Source organism: Sphaeramia orbicularis, chromosome 16 (assembly GCF_902148855.1).
Source record: "Sphaeramia orbicularis chromosome 16, fSphaOr1.1, whole genome shotgun sequence".
NCBI lineage: Eukaryota > Metazoa > Chordata > Actinopteri > Kurtiformes > Apogonidae > Sphaeramia > Sphaeramia orbicularis.
Genome location: NC_043972.1, coordinates 45,394,270 through 45,417,974, shown reverse-complemented (window position 1 = coordinate 45,417,974; position 23,705 = coordinate 45,394,270). Strand labels below are relative to the sequence as shown.

The 23,705-nt window shown below is 37.6% G+C and overlaps 1 protein-coding gene across 1 annotated transcript; it reads right to left on the bottom strand.

Annotated features, from left to right (window-relative positions):
• Window positions 1-344: 344 nt before the first annotated feature.
• Window positions 345-13,816, bottom strand: lim2.5 (lens intrinsic membrane protein 2.5). Its single transcript, XM_030158487.1, has 5 exons — window positions 13,622-13,816; window positions 8,517-8,729; window positions 5,758-5,907; window positions 2,006-2,140; window positions 345-464 (listed from the first exon to the last, which is right to left on the bottom strand). Exons 2-5 carry the CDS (start codon window positions 8,692-8,694, stop codon window positions 403-405), a joined length of 525 nt encoding a protein of 174 aa, XP_030014347.1. The 5' UTR covers window positions 8,695-8,729; window positions 13,622-13,816; the 3' UTR covers window positions 345-402.
• Window positions 13,817-23,705: the final 9,889 nt, after the last annotated feature.

Genomic DNA, 23,705 nt, shown 5'->3' with positions numbered 1-23,705 from the left:
GATCTATTTTTTTTTTACTTGTATACTTCTTGAACATTTACAAATTTGTACCTTTTCAGTGTCAGTTCAGTAAAGAATGTGTTTACTTCTGCCACCACTAGGTATGTGTAATACTGTACAAATTGTGTGATTGTGTGAAATTTTGTAACTCACCTGGTAAAGCGCATGTGCCACTTTGACTTTGGTTGGAATCCTGCACAAGCCTTTTCATTATACGTCAATAAAAAATGACTTGTGTCTATGCATATTTTATTGGGCTACTTTAAGATATCTTATGACAGTAATGACACACACTAGATGATGAATATGCAAAATTCCATATTTTATTATTTTACAGTAGGTAAGCTGTTTCTCTATGGTAGCATATGTTCTTTGCAGCGTTGCACATTACTTCCTGTCAGTTTAACGTGGGCCAGCCACTCTTCTGCACTCATGCATCCTGTAGGCACACATGTAGAATATACCTGCAAAAAAAGAGCATAGTTAAGATCCACAATTTTAATGAACTGAAAAAATCTTTCTCCTGTTGCAAGATAATGAGGATGAGCATCTATGAAGAAAACCATTTTTTTTGGCAAAGGTTAATTTTGTAGCATATTAATTCTTATGTAAGCATCCTAATGTGTAAGGTTGGTGGAATTGTTCTAGGTCATAAAAACCTGAAGCTGAATAAAAAAAATAAACATGGCAGTCACCCATTTTAGCAGATGAGCTGTATCAATAATTAGTCCTGCTGAAAGCCATTGACCTTGTGGCAAATGACATGGAATTCACTGATGTCAAGTTATACCTGTAGCGTTATATTAAAGGTGCAATATGTAAGATTTGTGTGTATACTAATGTTCTTCAGTGAAGTCTGTGTTGAAGTCTTGTGTTAGAAGCTGGTTGACTGTTTATGTTACCTGATGCTAATTCCATGTCTAAGCTAAAGCTACATCCATGAGAACAACCTGGACACTGAATTCTGAAAAGTGTGGGATTCTTTGCAAAATTCACTTCCCCAAGTCCATCAGTCCTCACAGTACGCATCTTTAGCTACTGTTGGCTTAGAAAAGGGAGTTAGGAAGAAGAAAAAGGCTCCAACAGACTCCAACACAAACATCACCAAGGCAAACAAGGACACATGGATCTTACAAATTGAACCTTTAAAGTTGTTACTACATTTCCCTGAATTTATCTGGATTTTTGTCTCTATCAAAATGTAGTTTGATAAAGGAGCTTAACCCATAAAGACCCAGTGCTGCTTTTTTGGCAGTTCCCAAATTAATTTTTCTCTCTATTTAACCTTTCTTAAGTGATTTATCACCATTTATCAAAATGTTATCCTCTATACTTTGTGTTTTTTCGGGGAAAATCAGGTATTTTCCTATAGTTAATTTACTGATCATGTACTTTATCGATTAAGATGAGATTACATTTGAGGGTTATTATATCAAAAACAGAGAAAACTTTTTCAGGCAAATTTATCATTAACCGAACAAAAATCAAGTGTGTCCATCCACTGTCATTGATCCAACTCCATGGGTTTTACTGGTGAATCAATGTTGTAGAAGATGACAGTGTTTCCACATTCACTTATGGAGCCTCTGAACGTCCAAATGGGTCATATCTAATGACCACGAAAAGACGACAAACTGTATTTTATGCCAAACATTTCAACATATTGATTGGATTAATGGTTTTAAAGTTATTAAACATTTAGATCAGTAGGTGGTTTTGGTGGAAAATTTGAGTCTTTATGGGTTAAAGCTTTAGATGTTTCACTGAACATAGGTTAATAAATAAATAAATAAATAAGTGACAGCTGTTGCCTGATCAGTCACATTGTTATATTAAATTGTAGCTCTTATATTTAATATAACAGAATTTCACAATTGGCGCATCCCTATTTAAAACATTACTTAAAGAAGTGAGCGTTGTTCATACCAGTAAATCATCTAATGGACTGTCATCAAAACATAGGTTTCACTTTGAAACTCCGTTGTACATCCTTGTATGGACTAACCTGCAAAGAAGGTCATGAGCAGGGCCACCCAGCCTAGTATGTAGGACCAAGAAAAGCGCCAGTCACCAAAGCGTTTGCCCAGGAAGTTCACCGTCACTCCGGTGTAAATGGCCATTGCAAGCAAAACAAAGAGAGCTGTTGTGGCAGACAGAGCGACACATATTAAAATGCTTATGGACAATATTTAACACTGGGTTAGTAAATAGGTAACCTGCTATTGCACTATCAGGACTTTCTATGGCCCATGGGCACATCATCAAGGGCTAACACCATGATGGAATATTAACCTCGTAAGACACAGCTATGGGTTTTCTGTCCACATTTGTGGACAAGAGTTTCACAACTTTAAACAAAAAAAAAAAAAAGAAAAGAAAAACTATCCACCACAAAGGACATTCCATAAAAACTTTAAAAACTGCATCTGAAAAAACTGTTGCATCATGACGTTTCCAATATAGGCACTTATTTAATAAAAAAACAAAAAAAAGCTTGTACTTTGCTGACATTTCCTGGGTCTTAGGAGGTTAAAGGAGTTGAGCATAATTTTTCTGTTTTAAATTATTAAAACATACCTAAAATACCTGAAAATACCTAAGTGTGAAGAAAAAATAATTTTGAGATTATATTAAAAATGTCATGATGTTGTATTGAAGGGATATCTACAGCAGTTAGCATGCTAACCAACTGAGCCTCACTTCCAATAATACTGTATGCTTTGTAGCACTGGTGCATAGAGTCACTATAGTACTGAGTGTTCTCTGATAGAGTTTCTAAATGCTTACCTATATATGAAATGCAAAGGATAAGTAAGATATGTTACAAGTAAAATTGAAGGAACAAGTCTAAAATAAAGTAAAAGAAAAATCACAAATACGATGTTGAGCATGAAAGATGGGAATAATATTAAAGATGCAACAAGACAAGCATGATGTAAAAAAAAAAAAGCATGAAAATGATGTTGAAGATGAAAATGAGACAAAGTAAAAGATGCAACAAAAGCAAAAATGATGTAACAGTGTAAAATAATGCAAAGCAGGTGACAATAAAAACAGCATAAAAGACGTAATTTAAAAAGGAGAATTTCCAACACTGTTTTAGAGGTAGACTAGTCAGTAAAAATGCAGACATTAATACAATTCAAGATGTAGTTTTGGAAATTTGGATCTCAAGGGGACACATTGTTTGGGTCTAGAAAAGTTCGAGGGACAGGTAGACTCAGATGAACAATAACTGTTAAGCAGTAAATGCAAAAATGGTATAAGCTGCATGGTGACTAGTTTCGCCGAGACAACATTCTGAGTCAATGAAAAGAAGTGACACAAGTAGAAGTGACTGCAGCATTAGCATTTGCATTCCTCTCCACCACAGAAGATCAGTTCTTGGTGAATACAGGAACAGAGTTTGATGCTGAACTCAGGTTTCTTCTTGGCTGGTAAGTTGATGATGTAGTAATAACTTATAAGACCATAATGTTAAGTAAGTTGTGTAAGTTATGGGGTGGCTGTGGTTCAGGAGGTGGAGCAGGTTGTCTAATAACCAGAAGGTTGGTGGTTTGAATCCTGCTCTGTCCTAGTCATGTGCTGTTGTGTCCTTGGGCAAGACACTTCACCTACCTTGCCTCCAGTGTCGCTCACACCGGTGTATGAATGCGAATTAATGTTTGGTGTTGGAGAGGCCGTTTGGCATGGATTGGCAGCCATGTTTCCATGTTTTGCTAAGTGAATTACGCAAGTGAGCAGAACTTATGGGGAGCAGCCATTTGCCGCCGGAAGTGATGTACCAGTCATTGATTCTAGGTGATTGACTGCGAGTAAACAAGCAGGAGTCAGTGAGCAAGATTGAGTTAAAGCATGTGTTCGCGCTTGTTGTTTGTGAGGCCATACGCTTTGCACTAACGTCATTGTCCTAGGGCGTTTTCCATTGTCCTAGGGCGTTTTCAGACTGGGTATTCGGATCCGTGCTGTACCTAGATACAATCACACCTTTCCTGCAGATGTTACGTTCACAAGCACATACCACGGCCTGTGCATGAGAACGAGTGGATGTTACATGGCCGAAACAGTAGGAGGCAGTGTGGAAGGAATTCTGTAGCTATTCAACAAATGCAGAAGTGACAAACTGATTGGTCAAACGTAATCTTGCGACGTGCTAACAAAAACGTCACATAATTGAATGTAATCTTGCGAGAGTACTGTGATGACGAAAATGTCGTGATCAGCAGATCCATTTTACCCACAGACAAACACGACTACTACTACTCAAATGAACTTAGAACCAGTAGTTATTATCAGGGCTACACTTACGTCATCAACCGAGCGACTGTTCTGTTCACAGGCAATACTTTTCTATCTGTTAGCCTGTTTGAGGAGGAGAGAAGAGCGACCTTCATTGTCCCTAATACATCACCGAGTGGTTCGGTCGATAAGGCGAACCTTTGCCATGCGGACACAGAGGCTTTTTCAAGAGACAACAGGAGTGCCGTCTATGGTCTTGTGGTGATTAGGTCACTTCTGGTCTTGGGTACAGATTGCTTTCACACGGCAATATTCTGTACTGGAATTCACACAGTCCGTACCCAGGACTACCTCCTCAGGTGGACTCGGGTATAGTACTTGCGCATGGAACATTTGCATTCACATTGATGAAATTAAATGGACATTGTGGTCCAACGTAGTCAGACACAGACTTACATATCCAGTCTGAAAACAGCCCTAGAGACGCGACCCAGCACTGGCCGATAATGTGTCATCTTATGCCACGTTTCCACTACGTGGAACCAGCTTGACTCGGCTCGGCTCGGCTCGGCTCAACTCGGTATTCCTGGAGACCATTTCCATTACAGGATACTACTGACTTTACAAGTACCTGGACATCATAGCGATGCGGCACGTTATTTCCGTGTCGTCTGCTCAGAGAGTTGCTGAAAACTCGCTCGTTGCGTGTTGTCTCGTCTGAATTTTTACGTTGGCCACCAAAGACTGAATCTCCTCGACCGACCATGGTGTAGTTTTGGGCTGTTATCATGTGGCTTAATGTACCACTATTATACTTTAAACTTCCACATCTGTTTTTTGTGAAATGGCGGGTCACAGAGATGACTGTCTGGCCAATCAGTGGTCTGCAGTGTTACATGTCATGGTTTAGTATCGCTTGGAACCTCGGTGGAGGTGATACCAAAAAACAAGTACCAGGTACCAGATTCCAGGTCCTTTTTCGTAATGAAAACGCAAAAAGGCCGAGCCAAGTCGAGTCGAGCCGGTACCATGCAGTGGAAATGCAGCATTAGACTGGTGTCTGCTGGATGGGGTCAGTGACCGGTCCATCACAGCCCAGGTAGTTGGACAAAACAACAACGTTTTGTCACTACCGGTGAAGGAAGTAACATGTCCCTGATCGTGCCTGACTGACAGAGCAGCGACTTATGATTGTGCTCAAGCGTACTTGACAACAGGCTATGATGTAAGTTATCGGACAGAACAGCTACTATTACGCGTGATCTTTTGAAATAGCCTGCAATGAAAATTCACTACAGGTACCCTTTAAGCTAACGCTACATTTATTTACTATAAACAATAAACTGCACAGTTTTTTCAATGAGTGATGAGAGTGAGGGGCTGATGCTTTTTTTTTGGGGGGGGGGGGGGGGGGGGGGGGGGCACTTTCTGGTACACTGCCGCTCCCTGCTGGAGTTACATTTTTAATGATAAAATTACAAATAAGTCATTTGATGCTGCCTGTCCTGTATTACTCACTTGAAACGAAGAACATGATTCCAGCAGCAAAGGAGCGGTTGAACCTCTCAAAAGCTGAGAAGTGGGCGAAAGAGAGGATTCCTGCGATGATGCCAGCAAAGCATGACATGGCGGAGAGGATCATGAAAGCACGGGTAGCATTCCAGTAAGCTGCGGAGAAATCAGAGAGGATAATATTTCACTTTCTATATTTATTATCTTCTCAAACTCAGACGCACTAGTTTGGTCAGTTATTACACCAATAAATAGCTAACACGCAAAATACTGTCTGAAGCTGCACATTATATGACGTTATCCCATTACGTCAGCCACACTTGAACAGTAAACTATTCAAATCCCAGATGGTAGGCTTTATGCATTAATGACACAAACAGTAAATTATTCAAACCCAGATACGTTTCAGCTGCCTGTTTTAAATCCAAATATCCTAGTGTACACCATCTGAATAATTGCTTATCTGATTAACCACCGTGATATAGTGCAGCTTCAAGTTCTCACATTTGAATTACAAACAATGTAGGGACAATAATTTATCTGGAAATAATATAACCAGCAGTAGGTGTTTCCATAGTAGTTGCCTGTAGGAGGTTAAGATAGCACAATTAGAATCACACACTATACAGACCAGTATGTTTTTACCCTTACTTGAATTACCTGAATTTTTTTTCTAGTATCTACATAGAGAGATCCTTTTTTTTTTCTCACCAAAACTCCCTCTGCTAACTGCTAACGCCATAGACCCCAGAAATGGCTTTAGCTAATGACAACAACCATTTTGGTTTAGAGCATTCAAATCTACTGTTTATTTGACAGTTGTTTGTTTTCATATCCAACTATTTCCGTACAGCCTTATGAAGCAACCTTGTTGTGATATAGGGCTCTACATATAAAATTGAATTGAATTGAATTGAATTGAATTGAACGGTATTCAGGAAAACTGTGTACCGTTCTGTCCGCCCTGTACTGGACAATACGTCCTTATAGACCGCAGGTTTTTAGTTTTGCATTAATTGTTCTACAAATGATCTTCAACCATGAATCTTCTTTTACTTTGTCACTTCCTTGCCCGCTACCCGCCCACATTTCTTTTAATTTTACCTGTGCCCATACCTGTGAAAATTCTTTTTTTTTTTTTTACCCATCCAGTTGCAGGACTCTGACACACATACAATATTGTGACACACTATTACAAGGACATGTATAAGGTAGATAAGCATGGCGTTTTTATACTGCTGTTTTAATTTACATCCCTATGCAGAACAGGAATTTATTTATTTAAAGAAGAAAGCTCCCTATGTGTGCACGTGTCTGTTTTATATGTCTGTATACAAGTAGTCGAGGAATAAGAACGGGTTCTATTGTTCAGTACAGAAAGGCTTATTTTATTCAGTGCAGTGATATAATTTGTTCCTACTGTGAAATTCAGGTTTTACTAACAAGCAGCAGTTATATATGTGGAGGTGCGGTCCATAACTAATGTAACGCTGGTGTGAAACGAAAGTGAAACTTTACATACTTTCAACGTCCAACTCCTGGGTTCTATTCTCCTATTATACAGTGGATCTCACACAAAATTTTCACAACTTCTAACCTGTATCCACTGGACACACAAATGCTGGGCCTCATGAATTTGCCATGTTTACCCCCTTTTCACAGTGCCCCAGTGCATGGGGACGTTTGCGAATTCTGAGACTGCCAAGAGTTCGGTTTGGGTGAATGCTAGGGCCGGTAATGTAGGAAATAGGTCAAGGTTATAATAGTTTTGGAATTTTCATTATAGTTTAATTTTATTTAGTTTGGACTTTTCTCTAATTCAGTTAGTTTTAGTTAGTTTTTAGAGCAGGTTTGCTAGTTTTTATTAGTTTTCGTTATTTTCTAAATGCTTAGTATTGGTTTAGTTTTAGTTTCTTTATATCTTTTATCTTCTTCACCATCGTATTCAAATAAATCGCCCACAGGACTCTGCTACTTTCTCCCAACTTTAGTCTCCATGTTTCCAGGTAGAGTGGGGACGAGAAGACGCCTAAACGACAAGTGACAAGAAGTGATTGACCGCTAAATATCGCATGATGCCAGCAGCTAAAATTGCTTGAGGGAAATAAATCGATTTTATATCAATCTGACATTGACAAAGACGAAAACGAAAGGAATTTTATCCAGAATTTTAATACGTTTTAGTTAGTTTTGTAAACACACAATACAGTTTCAGTTAGTTATCGTTTTTTTCTTTTAATTATAGTTTTCATTTATTTCAGTTAACAAAAATGTTTTTACAATTCTAGTTTTCGTCATTTTATTAGTTTTCGTTAATGATAATAACCTTGATATAAGTGTAAGAAAACTGTTAAAACCTGCCTGTTATTTCAATTGGTTGGTTGCCCCTCCAAAGATGAAATTCATTGAGCAGAAGTAGGGATGTAAAAACCAGAGGGGGGCGTTGATCTCCCCCATCCCCCCCAACAAATCGCACCCTGTGCAAATGTAATTAATAGTAAACTGAACCTTAGCATGTTAGCATAATCATGGCCCAATCATGGTATTTAGGCCAAACTACTGCTGTGTCATATCACAGGCGGAAAGAGCTGCCTCTGTTAAAGGACTTCATCATGCTGATATCATTGTGGTCTGCCAGTGTACACCTTTCAGTATAAATAACTTAATGTGTTCTTTTAAACCACATAACTAGACCTGGACTCTGGTGACCTTATGGAGATCAGAGGTAGTTTTGTCGAGGTTTGAGAGGCTGTTTGTTTGCTTACCGATGCTGTCAGTCTGCATGTAGCACTTGCCAGACATACAGTACCTCCACAGACCCTGGTGGGCAAAGCTGCCTGACAGACGGTACTGCATCCAGTAGTCTGTGGCCGTGGAGACCACCAGCAGGATGTTTCCTACGATGGCACAAAATAGGCCCCCTCCCATGAAGCTGTACATCATGAGTGACACTATGACAGTGGTTTACGCTTTATGCACTGGAGAAAAAAAACAAAAAACAGAAGAGGAAACAGAGATCAGTGAGTTTGTATGTAAATAATCTTCTAAAAGAGTCTTCAGAGAATAAAAGGTCTGCAATGGCCTGAAGGAAAAGAAAAGAAAAGAAAAGAAAAGAAAAGAAAAGAAAAGAAAAGAAAAAATAAAAGACTGATCCCACCATAGGGAAATTTCTCAGTTGACAGCAGCAAATATAATAAAAAATAAAGTAGGACAGACAAATGCAGCGGTAAAAAAGGACAGAACAGCCAAATTCTGTCAGTTTCGATGATGTTATCTGACAACACTGACAGGTGAAAAATGACGCTTATCTTTGACCTACAGAGGAGGCAACAAGACACGAGTACCTGAAGAAAGGGAAACATTTATTCTTCCTTTTCCTGTTCAGGTTTATGTATATATCCTTTATTTAACCAGGTAAAAAAGCCTCACTGAAATTGCAAATCTCTTTTTCTAGAGTGACCTGGCCAAGAAAAGCAGCATAACACACAGTTTCTGACAAGACAAGACATTATCAACGCATAATACAAAATTTATGATCAATAGTGACAAAAAAATAGCTCCTTTAAAATAGCTTCAAATTTTGTCCCCAAGGAGCCGTGTGTTAGTTTTTGACTGTTTAGAATTAGGTTTCATTGACTTACTGTAGAAGCTGAGGTTGAACTTACATCATTTGGAAAAGAGTTCACAACTTTGCAAAAATAAGAGCCAAATGCCACCAAATTGATTAAAAAAAAAAAAAAAAAAACAATCCAGGGAACAGTGTTCAGGAAATTAGTCTGTATTTTCCACATTGAGCAAACATGAGAAAATGGTAAAACCTGATAAAATGATATGTAAAATGATATGAGTCAACTGTCCTTTGGAGGATGTCTTTGTCATAAAAGAGTTAGCCGATCGATAGTGAGCTAGAAAGTGTATGTTAGACATATAGGTTGAGATAAAAAAAAAAAAAAAAAACTTGACCTCCTTATACCAAATGCATTAACACAGCCAAACTTTTAATTTTAAAAATGTAGTTTTCTGCAAGACATGAACAGTTCTCAGCAAAATAGTACGTATTTGTCCCATAGCCAAACATGAGTAAATTAATGAAACTGGAAAAAGCAGCCACTTTTGAAACCATTAATCTAAAATTGATACTGTTATATATAGTAATAAACTGAATGATTTTATGCTGCAAAGCTTTTCGTTTTCTTAATATGAGACAAGACATTATCAACACATAATACAAAGTTACAATCAATAGTGACAAAACAATAGCTCTTTTAAAATAGCTTTAAATTCACCTATAGTGACAAGTTCACATAGATTTAGGTTGTTTTGCAGGACATTAAATGCAGAGGGGGCTGCATATTGAAATGCAGTCTTCCCCAACTCTGTTCTGGCTCTGGAAACCACCATCAGTATGTTTTTCTGCAAACACAGAGCATACTGCTGTTGGGTTTTCCACATATAGATTTACTCAGTGTGCACAGACATCACTCTAGACCAGGGGTGTCAAACTCATTTTCTTTCAGGGACCACATTCAGCCCAATTTGATCTCCAGTGGGCCGGACCAGTAAAATAAAAGCATAATAACCTATAAACAACTCCAAATTTTTGTCTTTGTTTAAGTGCAAAAAAACCCAATTAAATTATGAAAATACTTACTTTGATTAACTATCAAAAAAAAAAAAAAAAAAAACCTGAAAAAACTGAAATTAAAAAAAAAAAAAATAGTGCAGTTTTAACAATATTATATTAACTTATCATTTCTACATGTGCATTATGGAATGGATCTACAAAGACACTAAACACTACAGTAACAGGCAGAAAACTGTTAAAATTGTGCTTAATTTTCTTTAGACATTTCAGGTTGTTCACATTTGTTCAGGTTATTCACAATTTATTGTTACAGGATAGTTTGTAAATGCTAATATTTTCATAATTTAATGTTATTTTTTGCACTAAAACAAAGAAAAAAATGTGAAGTTTGTATTATTTATAGGCATAACTTAATATTATTTTTCTCACATCAAAGCAAGAAGAAAATATGGAGTCATTATTTTTTGTAGGTTATTCTGCTGTTATTATTTTACTATAGATCATATTGGTCTGTATGTGAAACCTGAACTAAAATGAGTTCCACAGCCTTGACTGTGGAATTTTTGTACTTTGTAAATTCATCCCACAGGCCGCATTGGAACCTTTGGCGGGCCACATTTGACCCCCGGCCCGCATGTTTGAGACCCCTGGTCTAGACACATGCTGTCTTCACTAACTGTTCTTTTATCTCTGACAAACAGGCCTAAATGACCCCTCATGACCCCGTATGATACCAGCCAGGGGTTACTGTGACTCATAAGGTGGACACTTCCTTCAAATCTAATGCCACATCCAGCATCGACAAAACTCTGATGGAAAACACAACAGCACTGAAGGAAATTCTAGAATTTGCAACTGCAGTTTTTGACTATTATCTAATGTAAGACCATATTCCAGTGAAAATGGAGCTAAAACAATGGGTTGCGTAATATCCCATCAGAGGAAGTTATTTTATGAGTGAATCCATTTGCACATCTTCTTTAAGTCTGTTCCAGAGAACTTGAAAAAAGCACATTTTTACATTTTCCATTTGTCTGAACTATTAAGAAGTGTTTGCTTGATCAAGTAACAGGAAGACCACACAGTTTTAACACAAGTGACATTTTCCGCAATTACATTATTATTATTATAGTACTGTAATGTAAGGAGCCTGAACCAGGTGAAGGCACTGTAAACCCTGTCTACAACTGCCTTTCCTCAAATACTCTTTTATTCCATTCTGCTTTATTCTATCTGCAGTATATGCAAAAACTCTTTATCACAAAATAGCCACAGTGACTCACACACAACTCATAATGACAGGCTGCTTGGTGATACAAAAACTATGACATTTAACAGTCACAGTAGACCAATGTTTTGCATTTTTTCCAAACTGTTCCAACTTCCTGAAGACAGTTCTAACAAATTTAACCGAACATCTTATTAATCATCAATCTGCCTCGCTTGTTAAACATTAATATGACATTTACAGTATCAAAGGTGACATGTATTATTCACACTTATGATTTTAAACACTTCAAAACGGCATCATTTCAAAAGAACATCCAGTCTTGCACATGACACCAGTATGTTTCTTTTAAAAAAAATCGACCTCTCTAATGTATCATGCATGTTCACATACACATAAATATATCCTTACAGACCCAAATATCATATTCTTATTTGGATATCACCACATATCCACAATGGAGGAACACACTCAGGAAAATAACATCTTCAGTTGCAGAAAAAATTATTAGACCACCCTTGTTTTCTTCAATTTCTTTTTCATTTTAATGCCTGGTACAACTAAAGGTACAATTGTTTGGACAAATATAATGAAAACAACAAAAAATACCTCATAAGAGTTTAATTTCAGAGCTGATAGCTATCCATTTTCCATGTTTTTCTTGATAATAACCAAAATCACTTCAGTTCTTATATCAATAGCTATGACATTGTACTGACAAAACAGTGCTTTTAGGCATTCCATGTTTTCTTTTCTGTCTGTTTTAGTCACATGATACACACAGGAGTTAGTACTTGATTGCATAACCATTGTTCTTGAGGACTTTTGATGGTCTAATAATTTGTCTGCAACTGTGGTTCCCTCTCATGGCAACCACAAGAAAATGGGCCAACCTATTGGAAATGCTATAGTTTTTAAGACGTTACTCTGGATTGAAAGACTGGTAGAACAGAAATGACATTTTTGTCCCCAAGGAGCCACGTGTTTGTTTTTGACTATTTAGATTTAGGTTTCATTGTTGACTTACTGTTGAAGCTGAGGTTGAACTTACATCATTTGGAAAAGAGTTCACAACTTTATAAAAAAATAAGAGCCAAATGCCACTAAGTTGATTAAAAAAAAAAAAAAAAAAATCCAGGAAACAGTGTCCAGGAAATTAGTCTGTATTTTCCACATTGAGCAAACATGAGAAAATGGCAAAACCTGATAAAAAATAATAAAATGATATGATTCAACTGTGCATTGGAGGATGTCTTCGTCATAAAAGAGTTGGTGGATAGATAATGAGCTAGAGGGTGTATATTAGACACGTGGGTTCAGATTTAAAAAAAAAAAAAAAAAAAACTTGACTTCCTTATACCAAATGCATTAACACAGCCAAACTTTTAACTTTAAAAATGTAGTTTTCTGCAAGACATGAACCGTTCCCAACAAAATAGCATGTATTTGTCCCATAGCCAAATGTAACAAAATGAATGAAACTGGAAAAAGCAGCCACTTTTGAAACCATTAATCTAAAACTGATACTGCTATATATAGTAATAAACTGAATGATTATATGCTGAAAACATTCTTGTTTTCTTAGTATGAAAGACTTTTGTCCATGAGGAGTGTCAGTATTCTGCACACACAGTTTATAATAGACTTACTACAGGAGCTGATGCAGAATTTTAGAAGTTCTTAGACACCACATGCATTTACAAAGCGAAAAGGGTTTAAAGAAAATAAAAAATAAAAAAAATCCTTAGGGTGGTAGAAGGTTTTAATTCGATACCAGGTTTATCTGTACAGTTCAAACTCTGGTTACTATTATAAAATGAACTACCAAATATATGTTCACATTTAAGTTAAAAAAACATATTAGTGTGAAATTAAATCTGAACTCCAATACCAACCATTAGGTCAGTCCCATATGTTGAAGGCCTTATTGGTCTAACTGTGAGATGCACCCTTGTTAATTTCCATAACGTGACATTATTTCCGCTTCAGTATTTTGCTCTGCATCGATAACCTCTCAGTGACAGCAGCCATTATTAAAAGATCAGACATCATCTTACCTAAATTCCTTAGGATAAATCAAACCCTCTTAAGTATCAGCCTTTCCTCAGGGAAAGAGTGAGAGAGAGTGCAGGCCAGGAGTGAGCGAAATGTCAAAGAGGGAGCCCTAGGCAGAATTCCAAAAAGTTATCCCCTCCACTTTTCTGTTGATGGAGGCAAAATCCTTTAAAACAATCAGCACAGAACAAATGCACTTGAGCTGGAGAGGGCCTAAAGCCACGTGACTCTTTCACACCGAACTACATGGGAGTATTTTTGAGGGGCTCATGGGAGCAGGGGAGGGGTGTTTAGGGAGGGAGGGTCTGGGATACGAGGCCGCTGCGCCACAGTAGTCCTTGTCTGTTGTTCTATGAGGCATTCTGGAAACTGTGGATGTGCAAAGGCTTGCAGTACTGCTGTGGTCAATGGAACATGCTGAAGTACACACTTTCTTTCAGTGCATGGGCCGGGGTGTGGTTATGGACACACACAGACACACACACACACACACACACACACACCCCTACACACACACACACACACACACACACACACACACACACTTAGAACAGACACATGACCAAATAGCAGCTTATTAAAAATAAACACAAGTGTTAGGTTCAGCCTAGATACTGTGGAACCGTGTCACTGATGGTAAAAGGAGGCACAATACTACATATGTTTAACCTCCTGAGACCCAGGAAATGTCAACAAAGTAAAAGCTTTTTTTTGTTTTTTATTAACCCTTTCATGCATGAATTATGAGAACCTTAGTCAAGATTTTTTTCCTGAGTGTTTTTATTCCTCTTTAAGCATGAGAAAAACTATGTGATTGAATCTATTTTAATGATAATGAGTTACAAAAATGTGCACTCAGCTAGACACCATGGGTTTAATTTTTGAAGCAAAGAAACATGTATTCAAAACGCAATATCAGAATGTGATATACTGTGTGAAAACTATGAAATAAAAATATTTTTAATGCAGCTAATCTGATGTTTTGTCACATTTTATCATACTCTAATACTAGTTATTACTCACTTCATGGAGAGAACATAAAAAAAAACCCTTTTTTTTAAGAAAACTGTTAATTATAGTGTAATAACAATTAGTATTTGATTTCCACTCAAACATGTTAGTGCAGATCAGGTTTATCAAGAACAGCAAAGTTATAGTAATGGAATGAATTGCAGTCAATCAATCAATCAAATTTTATTTATATTGCACCAAATCATAGTTATCTCACGACACTTTACGTATCAAGTCGGTCGAAACCAGACTCTAAGCCAATTTACAGAAACCCAACAGAATCAGTGTATGAGATGGTGCGTAAGTGTCCACTGTGTCGGCTGATATGGAACTAAAACAACAAGACCCATGAATATACAAGAGGACATCTGGAGAACAGCTGTCCACTGGAGTGACCACAATGCATGAAAGGGTTAAAGAAGTGCCTATATTGGAAACATCATGATGCAACAGTTTTTTCAGATGCAGTTTTTTAATTTTTATGGAATGTCCTTTGTGGTCGACAGTTTTCTTTCTTTTTTTTGTATAAAGTTGTGAAACTCTTGTCCACAAATGTGGACAGAAAACCCATAGCTGGGTCTTAGGAGGTTAAAATATGACATCTACAGTACTTATTGTATTAACCCTTTATAGGGCACTCATGGAAATACTCCTGAGTGTGTTATTGGAGGACATAACAAGACTTTATTACTTTTGTGAAATCTTTCAAAATTTTTTATTGTTATGCAGAAAATCAAGGTCAATGAAGTTACCATATTTGGTTCTTTTCCCATAAAAAAAAAAAATTTTAAACAAAAAATATCCAAGAAGTAAACATGAAAAAATACAAGAAAAATCCAAGTAAGTTGAAAGTATTTTAGAACATTAGACCAACATAAGTGCTGATCCAGACCCCTGTCCACATCCACATTATCCCTTTGAACATCATTCCTTACATTAGTACCATTACTTCATGGTACCTAACAAAGCAGGTACACTCACTGTTCATGCAGAGGTGGACCTTACAGACCCTGTAGACCACATTGGACCTGAGATTGTTGACTCACTGTCCTCACTGGAACTGTTACTGTCACTGTCTTGATCTGCCTTGGTGGAGGTCTGCGCTCTCTTTTCTAGAAAAGCACTCAGAGCGCAGACCTCCGCCAAGGCAGATCAGTGGGCCCCTGTGGACCCCCACCCCACCCCTGATTACCACCAAAATTTAATCATTTGTTCCTTGTGCCAGTATCAACATTTCCTGTAACTTTCATCCAAATCCGTCCATAACTTTTTGAGTTATCTTGCACACAGACAGACAGACAGACAAACCAACGTTGGCAAAAACATAACCTCCTTGGCGGAGGTAATAACACAATGTAAAAACAAGTGTCTCCATCCACTGTCATTGATCCAACTTCATGGGTTTTACTGGTGAATCAAGGTTGTAGAAAATGACGGTGTTTCCACATTCACTATGGAGCCTCTGAACATCCAAATGGGTCATATCTGATGACCATGAAAAAATGACAAACTGTATTTTACACCAAATATTTCAACATATTAATAGGTTTAGTGGTTCAGAATGTATTAAACATTTTAGATCAATAGATGATTTTGGTTGGCAGTGGCTGTTTGAGTCTTTACAGAGACACATAATATTCAATTTAATCTGTAGAAATGCATCGTGTATTCTGTGAGAACCATGCATCTCTAAAATGTTTTCTTCCAGTGAATCCAAGAGGGTTTTTCAAGATTATTTAGATTAAGAAAAAGGGGAATTTTTAACTTTACCCATAATGGAAACACTTGATACTGAAGTTTATGGCAAACATTCAGCTGTATGTTTTATGCTGGACAAGAAGGAGTTAATAATAAACTGTGAAAAGAGACCAAAGCTTTAATGGAGTAAAAAGAACAAATAAAAAGATGTGTGTGTTTTGTGTTTCTTCATATGTGTGTCCTGTTGGATTTGGAATCATTGTTCAGTGTTCAGTGTGTTCAGCTCATTACATAATTCAGGACCATCATGCATTGTTTATGTTATATCCTGTATTAAAATGATGGTAAATGTTCAGTGGTGGCCACATACATTTAGACAAGAGGGTCAAGAGTACTTCCAAACCTAAAACACATACTTCCTCACTGAGTGCAGCTATTTTCCAAAGCACTAGAATCAGAACCTGAACTCTTGACAGCACACGTCTAAACCATGCAATCAGTCCAACAGCAGCAGCTCAGCTGGGTCCCTGGGTGAGACTGTCCATTTTGATGTATTTTCTTTACCAGCTGTCTTGGAGCCTGTGGAAAAATGTATATAATAAAAATGTGTATGCACTTCTGTTTCTGTGGTGTTGACTGGCATGTAAAATGTTGTTATTGGGCGTTTTTTCGCTGCTTTAGAGGTGTGAACAGTCCACCCTCAATATTTTTTCCATGACAGGAGAGGTTTACCAGAACTGACACTATATTTGCAGCACAATGAACCTATTACCTTATCTTCAGAGCACTATTATTAGATTAAATTGAAAAAATAAGACTGATTATACTTTTGTTGGACATAATTATGTAATAGTGGATTCACCTGCAGGAGACCCCCCACCCACCATTTGAATATGTACAAAACTCAAATTTGTCATTACTGCTCTTGCTGGGATTGTAACGCTGTGTCCTGCATCGTAGGCTGTAGTGTTGAATGAATGAAATGATTGAATATTTTATTGAAGTGTCATACACTTACATGCCCAGCCCATAGGCTTATAGGACACTACTGACATTCAAAACAGGAAGATGACCAACATATACAGCAGTGGTTCCCAACTTTTTTTGTCTCATGACCCCATTTTAACATCCCAAATTTCTGGTGACCCCAGACATTCAAAACAAAGTTGTTGTTTGTTTGTTTTTGGTTTTTTTGCTGAAATTCATTCAAATTCATGTTTTTGATCATGTAATAGTTTGCTATACTATGTTGCAAAATAAACATTAATTTTAGACAACATTTAGGCTATATAATGTATATTATTATGGACGGAGGCAGAAAAGCCAGGTGTAGATTACTGCACAAAGTGAGAATTTTATTTTCCTTGGTCAGGATATGTACAGTCAGTCCAGCTTGGATTTACAAGGCTGACAATTAATACTGAACAAAAATAACTCAAACTATGAATTATGAAAGAGCTGCAGCATCTGAAACTGACCACAATGACCGTTTGAAACATAAACAGTACCACAGTGCTTCAGTTTCAGCTTCACAGTTTGTCATGTCTTTTATGGATTAGGATTGTCTCTCTCAACTCACCATATATCTTTTTTATTAGTAAGTTGTTTTTTGTTTTTTTTGTTTTTTTTATATCAATTATTAGAAATTTCAGGCAACCCCATTTGAATTCCAGGTGACCCCGCATGAGGTCCTGACCCCAAGGTTGAAAAACACTGATATAAAGCATATATATACATATATATATATATAGGACCTGCTGAGAGCTCTCCCACCACCAGACCCTGAAGAACCGGCCCCCTTCACAGAGGGGGAGGTACGGCACCAGCTGAGCCGCTGTAAGGTAGGCAAGGCCCCGGGGCCTGATGGCATTCCCGCCAGGGTGGTTAAAAGCTGCGCCATGGAGCTAGCCCCCATACTACACTCACTATTCTGCCAATCATACCGGACTGCCACAATACCCACACTATGGAAAACTGCAACCATAATCCCAATACCAAAAAAACCCAGACCCACAGAACCCAACCACTACCGCCCCATAGCCCTCACGTCCATAATAATGAAGTGCCTGGAGAAACTACTGCTGAACATCATCCTTCCACTTGTCACCCCACACCTGGACCCCCTCCAATTTGCCTATAAGGCTAAAAGAGGCACTGAGGACGCTGTGGCCTGCCTGCTGCACCTCCTCCTCCAGCACCTGGACTCCCCAGGCAACTTCGCCAGGATCCTTTTTGTGGACTTCAGTTCCGCCTTCAACTCCCTGCAGAAGCATCTACTGATCCGGAAACTACACCATCTCAACATCCCCCCTCAACTGATCCATCTCACCCATAACTTCCTCACCGACAGACAGCAAGCAGTAAGAGTGGGCTCAACCACATCCCCTGTACTCACCATCAACACCGGGGTTCCACAGGGATGTGTGTTGAGCCCTTTCCTGTATGTACTTTACACCAACGACTGCCGCAGCATCTCACCCACCACAACATACCTAAAATACTCAGACGACACAGCCATCCTTGCACTTCTCTCCGACAATCAATCCACTCTGGACTACCACAACACAGTCACCCACTTCACCAAGCTATGCACGGACAGCTATCTGGAGATCAATGTCACCAAGACCAAGGAACTATGGTTCAACCCCCCCTCACCCCAGGATCCCATTATCATAAACACACAAACAGTTGAGTCAGTTGACACATTCAAATATCTGGGAATAACTCTGGACAATAAACTCACCTTTGATCAGCACACCACAGACATTCAAAAAAAGAGCCAACAAAGACTGTCAGCCATCCGCAAACTCAAAGGACTACATGTTGCACCCCACCTCCTGTTGTCACTCTACAAAAGTATTATCCAATCCATCCTCCTGTACTGCTCCACATGTTTTTACACCATGCTTTCCGTCACCAACCGAGCCAAATTCACACGCATCACAAATACAGCTGCTAAAATCATCGGCCTCCCCACACCCAACCTCACAGAACTAAATAACAGATCCATCACCCGAATGGCAAACACAATAGTCCAGGACATCACACACCCATTACACTGCTACTTCATCCCACTACCCTCAGGATGCAGATACAGGACATTAAAATTCAGGAGGGCCCGTCTTGGGAAAAGCCTGATCCCCTCAGCCATAGCCGCCCTAAACACCAGGCCCCGTTGACCAGTCTGCAACTGCCACCCCATAAATGTCTCTTTTCGTTATGTCTGCCCCCACTGTTGTGGTTGTCATCTGTGTTGTATAATATTACTGTCTTTTTTTTTTTTTTTTTTTTTTTTTTTCCTGTAATGTTTTCAGTCAGTGAAGATGAATTTCCCCACGGGGACCAATAAATTAAATCTAATCTAATCTATACTCATCCCATTAACAGTTACATCAAACAAGATCCTTTTAGTTCAGGATATAGAGTTCTTTGTCTAAGTTTCCATGCAAATCTTGCCAAACTATATTTCATTTTCACATAATCAACTCAACAAATCCCCATCAGGTATCCAAAACAAATTAGGCTTTTTACATTGAATTTTCTCAAACATAACAGTTCTGACATCATGATATAAAGAGCAATAAAACAGAAAATGCCATTCATCCTCCATAACCCATAAGTCACACAAAACACATATCCTGTCTTCTTCTGGGATGCTTTTAGAGCCCCCCCCCCCACCCACCTCCACCTGCAGAGGCAGTAGCCCTGCTCTGAGCTGGGCACACACAGACCTCTGGGCTCTTTTTAGATTACATTTAACCCATAAAAACCCAAACAGCCATCAGCGACCAAAACTATCTACTGACATAAATGTTTAATATCTGCTGATCCACTAATCCTATCAGTACATGTAAATAATTGGTGTAAAATGCAGTTGTCATCTTTTCATGGCCATCAGATATGACCCATTTGGACATTCAGAGGCCCTGTAGTTACCGTGGAAACACCGTCATCTTCTACAACATTGATTCACTAGTAAAACCCATGCAGTTGGGTCAATGACAGTGGATGGAAACACTGGGTTTATGTTCGGTTAATGATAGATTTTACTGAAAAGTCACTTTTTCCTCAGTTTTCTCTGTTTCTGACATAATAACCTTCAACTTTAATCTGAACTTTATAAAAATCTACATGATCAATAAATTACTATATGGGAAAATACCTGATTTTCACAGAAATAAAATGCAAAACATAAGAGCTAATATTATAATAAATGGTGATAAATCACTTAAAAAGGATGAATAGAGAGGAAAATTCATTTGAGAAGTGATACAAAAGTAACACTGGGTCTTTATGGGTTAACAAAGGCCTCTGTGGAGAAATCCTATTTATAGTGAGTATACCTTCTTAGTTTAGTGAGCGAAAGCTTGCTGCAAACAAATCTACCCACGGGTACAAATAAAGTCACCTTGAACCTTAGTTTAGGCTTATTTAACACCTGCTATTTCCACTGGTCTTCCTAAGAATCAAACAGTGTCTGTCTGAGCTGAGTTATTTTACTCCTAAATAAGTGCTGTACATTTCCTGTAGAGAATATTTCAAAAACCTTCTTTGATCGAGGATATTTGTGAGCTTTATTCCAAGTAAAGCTTTTCTGAGTGAGTCTGTCTTCTGGTAAACAGATGAGACGGTTCCAGAGTCGAACCCCTTCTGCCCTTTGCTTCACCACACAGAGCTCCCTGCCCATGTCCCCCTCTAGTGCCGCTCTAGTGGTGAACCTGTGTGTGTTCATTACTGAATTATCCATCCATATATGACCTATTTGCTGATGTATTTCTCAGGAAGGTCTTAATTCTTTTGGGGCAGTAGTGGCAGATAACAAACATACACCATATCAAATAAAATATCCTTTTGTTAAATGTCAACAGTGGACAAAAGCATGCATTTATATTGACACATTTTAATTACTCTTACAGTGTATGTGGAAATTTGAAATGAAATGGCAAAAGACTAAATGTCATTTATTATTTGTAAATGTATATCTTGGACCAGAATGAGGATGCAATTTTGTCTTTGCTTTTATTGACTAGTTCTATTGGTTATTATACTGTTGGAGAAAAAATTATTAGACCACTCCTTGTTGTCTTGTTCATTTTAATGCCTGGTACAACTAAAGGTATATTTGTTTGGACAAATACAATGAAAACAACAAAAATACCTCATAAGAGTTGAATTTCAGAGCTGATATCTATCCATTTTTCATGTTTACTTGATAACAACCAAAATCACTTCAGTTCTTACATCAATAGCTATGGCACTGTACTGACAACAACAGTAATTTTAGACATTCCATGTTTTCTTTTCTGCCTGTTTTTGTCAAATGATACACACAGGAGTTAGCACTTGATTGCATAACCGCTGTTTTTAATGATTTTGATGGTCTAATATTTTTTTTTCGTGACTGTAGAAGCTATATTATTTCATACAAGCCTATTTATATGTCCAGTATGTCAACGAGATGGATCAGAACATTATTCTTCACAGGTTATTTAGAATTTTCTGTTATGGTGGCAGAGGAGATTATTACGAGAATATTTACTAAATGAAACAAATGACTGTATTAAGCATTGAGTGTAAATTTAACACCCACCATTGCTCCACCCCCCTTCCGTTTTTTCTGGATCCATCTCTAGACATCTTTGGAGACAGACATATTTTGAATTTCACACTTCATTTGAATTAGCATAAGCTACTACCTATCTAATTTTAACACAAGTGTACTTCCTTAGAGGTTGAGAGCCACAAGCATCAGCTCAACACCCAGTTTGTATTTTTATGCAACTGTACACACATACAGTCAAATATTAAGCACAAGGGTAGATCTGTAATATGAAGCCTTTTAAATGCAATGTCTAGGACTGAAGTGAGGATTAAATAAGGCTTTACAGAGGTAGTGATGCTACCTTTGTGTGTATGAGCATGGGTTAGGAATTCATACTGTACAAGAGCACCATCTACTGGACAAACAACACAAGACATTCAAAGACACCTACACCAAGGTAATGCATGCACAACCTAAAAGGCAACGTTGGCATGGTTGAGAAAATGATCCTAAACAGAGAAAGCAGTGAGTACTATGACTATTCCATCACAGACTGTATAAAGAAAAGACATGTGTTGTTTTGTTTGGTTCATTTCACTTTTACTGTAAATACAACTACTGCATCTACTTTTGGGTGAAGTAAAGGGAAGGTTAACATCTGGTCAAAAAAATTGTATTTCAATAATCTACACCAAACTCATATTTTTGGGTTGGTAATTATTTATATTTTCAGGAAAATGTATTTTGAAATGAGAAAAAATTTCAGAAAAAAATTTTTTTGAGGAGTTTTATGAGTGTGAATGTTTGGAATTTGACAGTTTTCTGACTAAAAATTTTAATGCAGTTAACCCATCTGCAGCACAGAATGACTCTGAACATCTCTGCCAATGCATTTGGGACAGTTTCTCCTAGTAGAGTTAGTGTCGGGCATGAACGAATGGGCAGTTGATCCAGCAGTGACAGGCAGGAGAACCAACCCATACAGATGGAAGACACTAAACAGCACGTTGGCCCTCTGGATGGAAATATGAGGACAAAAAAAAAAACAAGATGGAACAGTTGAAACTGCTGAAGGTGTTTAGTAAACATGTTAAGTGCATATATATTCCCTTCTTTCTTGAGTCTGTTTGCTCATACAAAATGAAACGCGATTAGTATAGATTAAAAATGAATATGTAATTGTGATTAATCTAAATGAATCCACAGCAACCCTGTGATTAATCTGATTAAAAGTTTTAATCTTTTGACAACACTAGTATGAATGTCTTTTATGTTGTATTGATAACACTGGGTTACAAAAAAATGTTTTTTGCAAGTTGTCTAGGTTTTTTCAACTGAATTAGGACCATTTTGCACCGCTAAATCCAAAAATGACATCTGTTTTTCTCAATCAGGTCAGGTTTTTTTGCTAATTTGATTTTGAAAAATTTGATCTTCTCACAAAATTGATTACATTTTTGTGACTTTATCAGTTGATTTTATGTATAGCTCTCACCCAAAATAGGTTTTAAGAGAAAAAAAATAATTTTCTAACAGGATTCCTGTTAGGTACAATGGTGTATTCACCACAGATGTAGCAGAATACGTCAGGCTTATTTTTGCAAGATCTTCTAGTCGAAGCCATTTCATTCACCTGTAATATTAAAAAAAACAATCATAAATTGGCAAAAGTAAAATCTTCAGAACTTGTTTATTGCAAGAAATATGAAAGAATTTTGTATCATATGATGTGAAAATGCCCATAAATGTAAGCAAAAATGTTAAAAAGCCAATATGTAGCATAGTTCAGAAAGTTGACCTGATTGAGCAAAATTAATGTGATTTTTGGATTCAGC

Coding starts and splice junctions, on each gene's coding strand:
- lim2.5 (XM_030158487.1), bottom strand. CDS start 8,694: ATGATGTACAGCTTCATGGGAGGGGGCCTATTTTGTGCCATCGTAGGA. Junction 2,141..5,757: donor AATCATGTTCTTCGTTTCAA/GTGAGTAATACA, acceptor CTGCCACAACAG/CTCTCTTTGTTTTGCTTGCA. Junction 465..2,005: donor GCTCATGACCTTCTTTGCAG/GTTAGTCCATAC, acceptor CTTTTTTTGCAG/GTATATTCTACATGTGTGCC.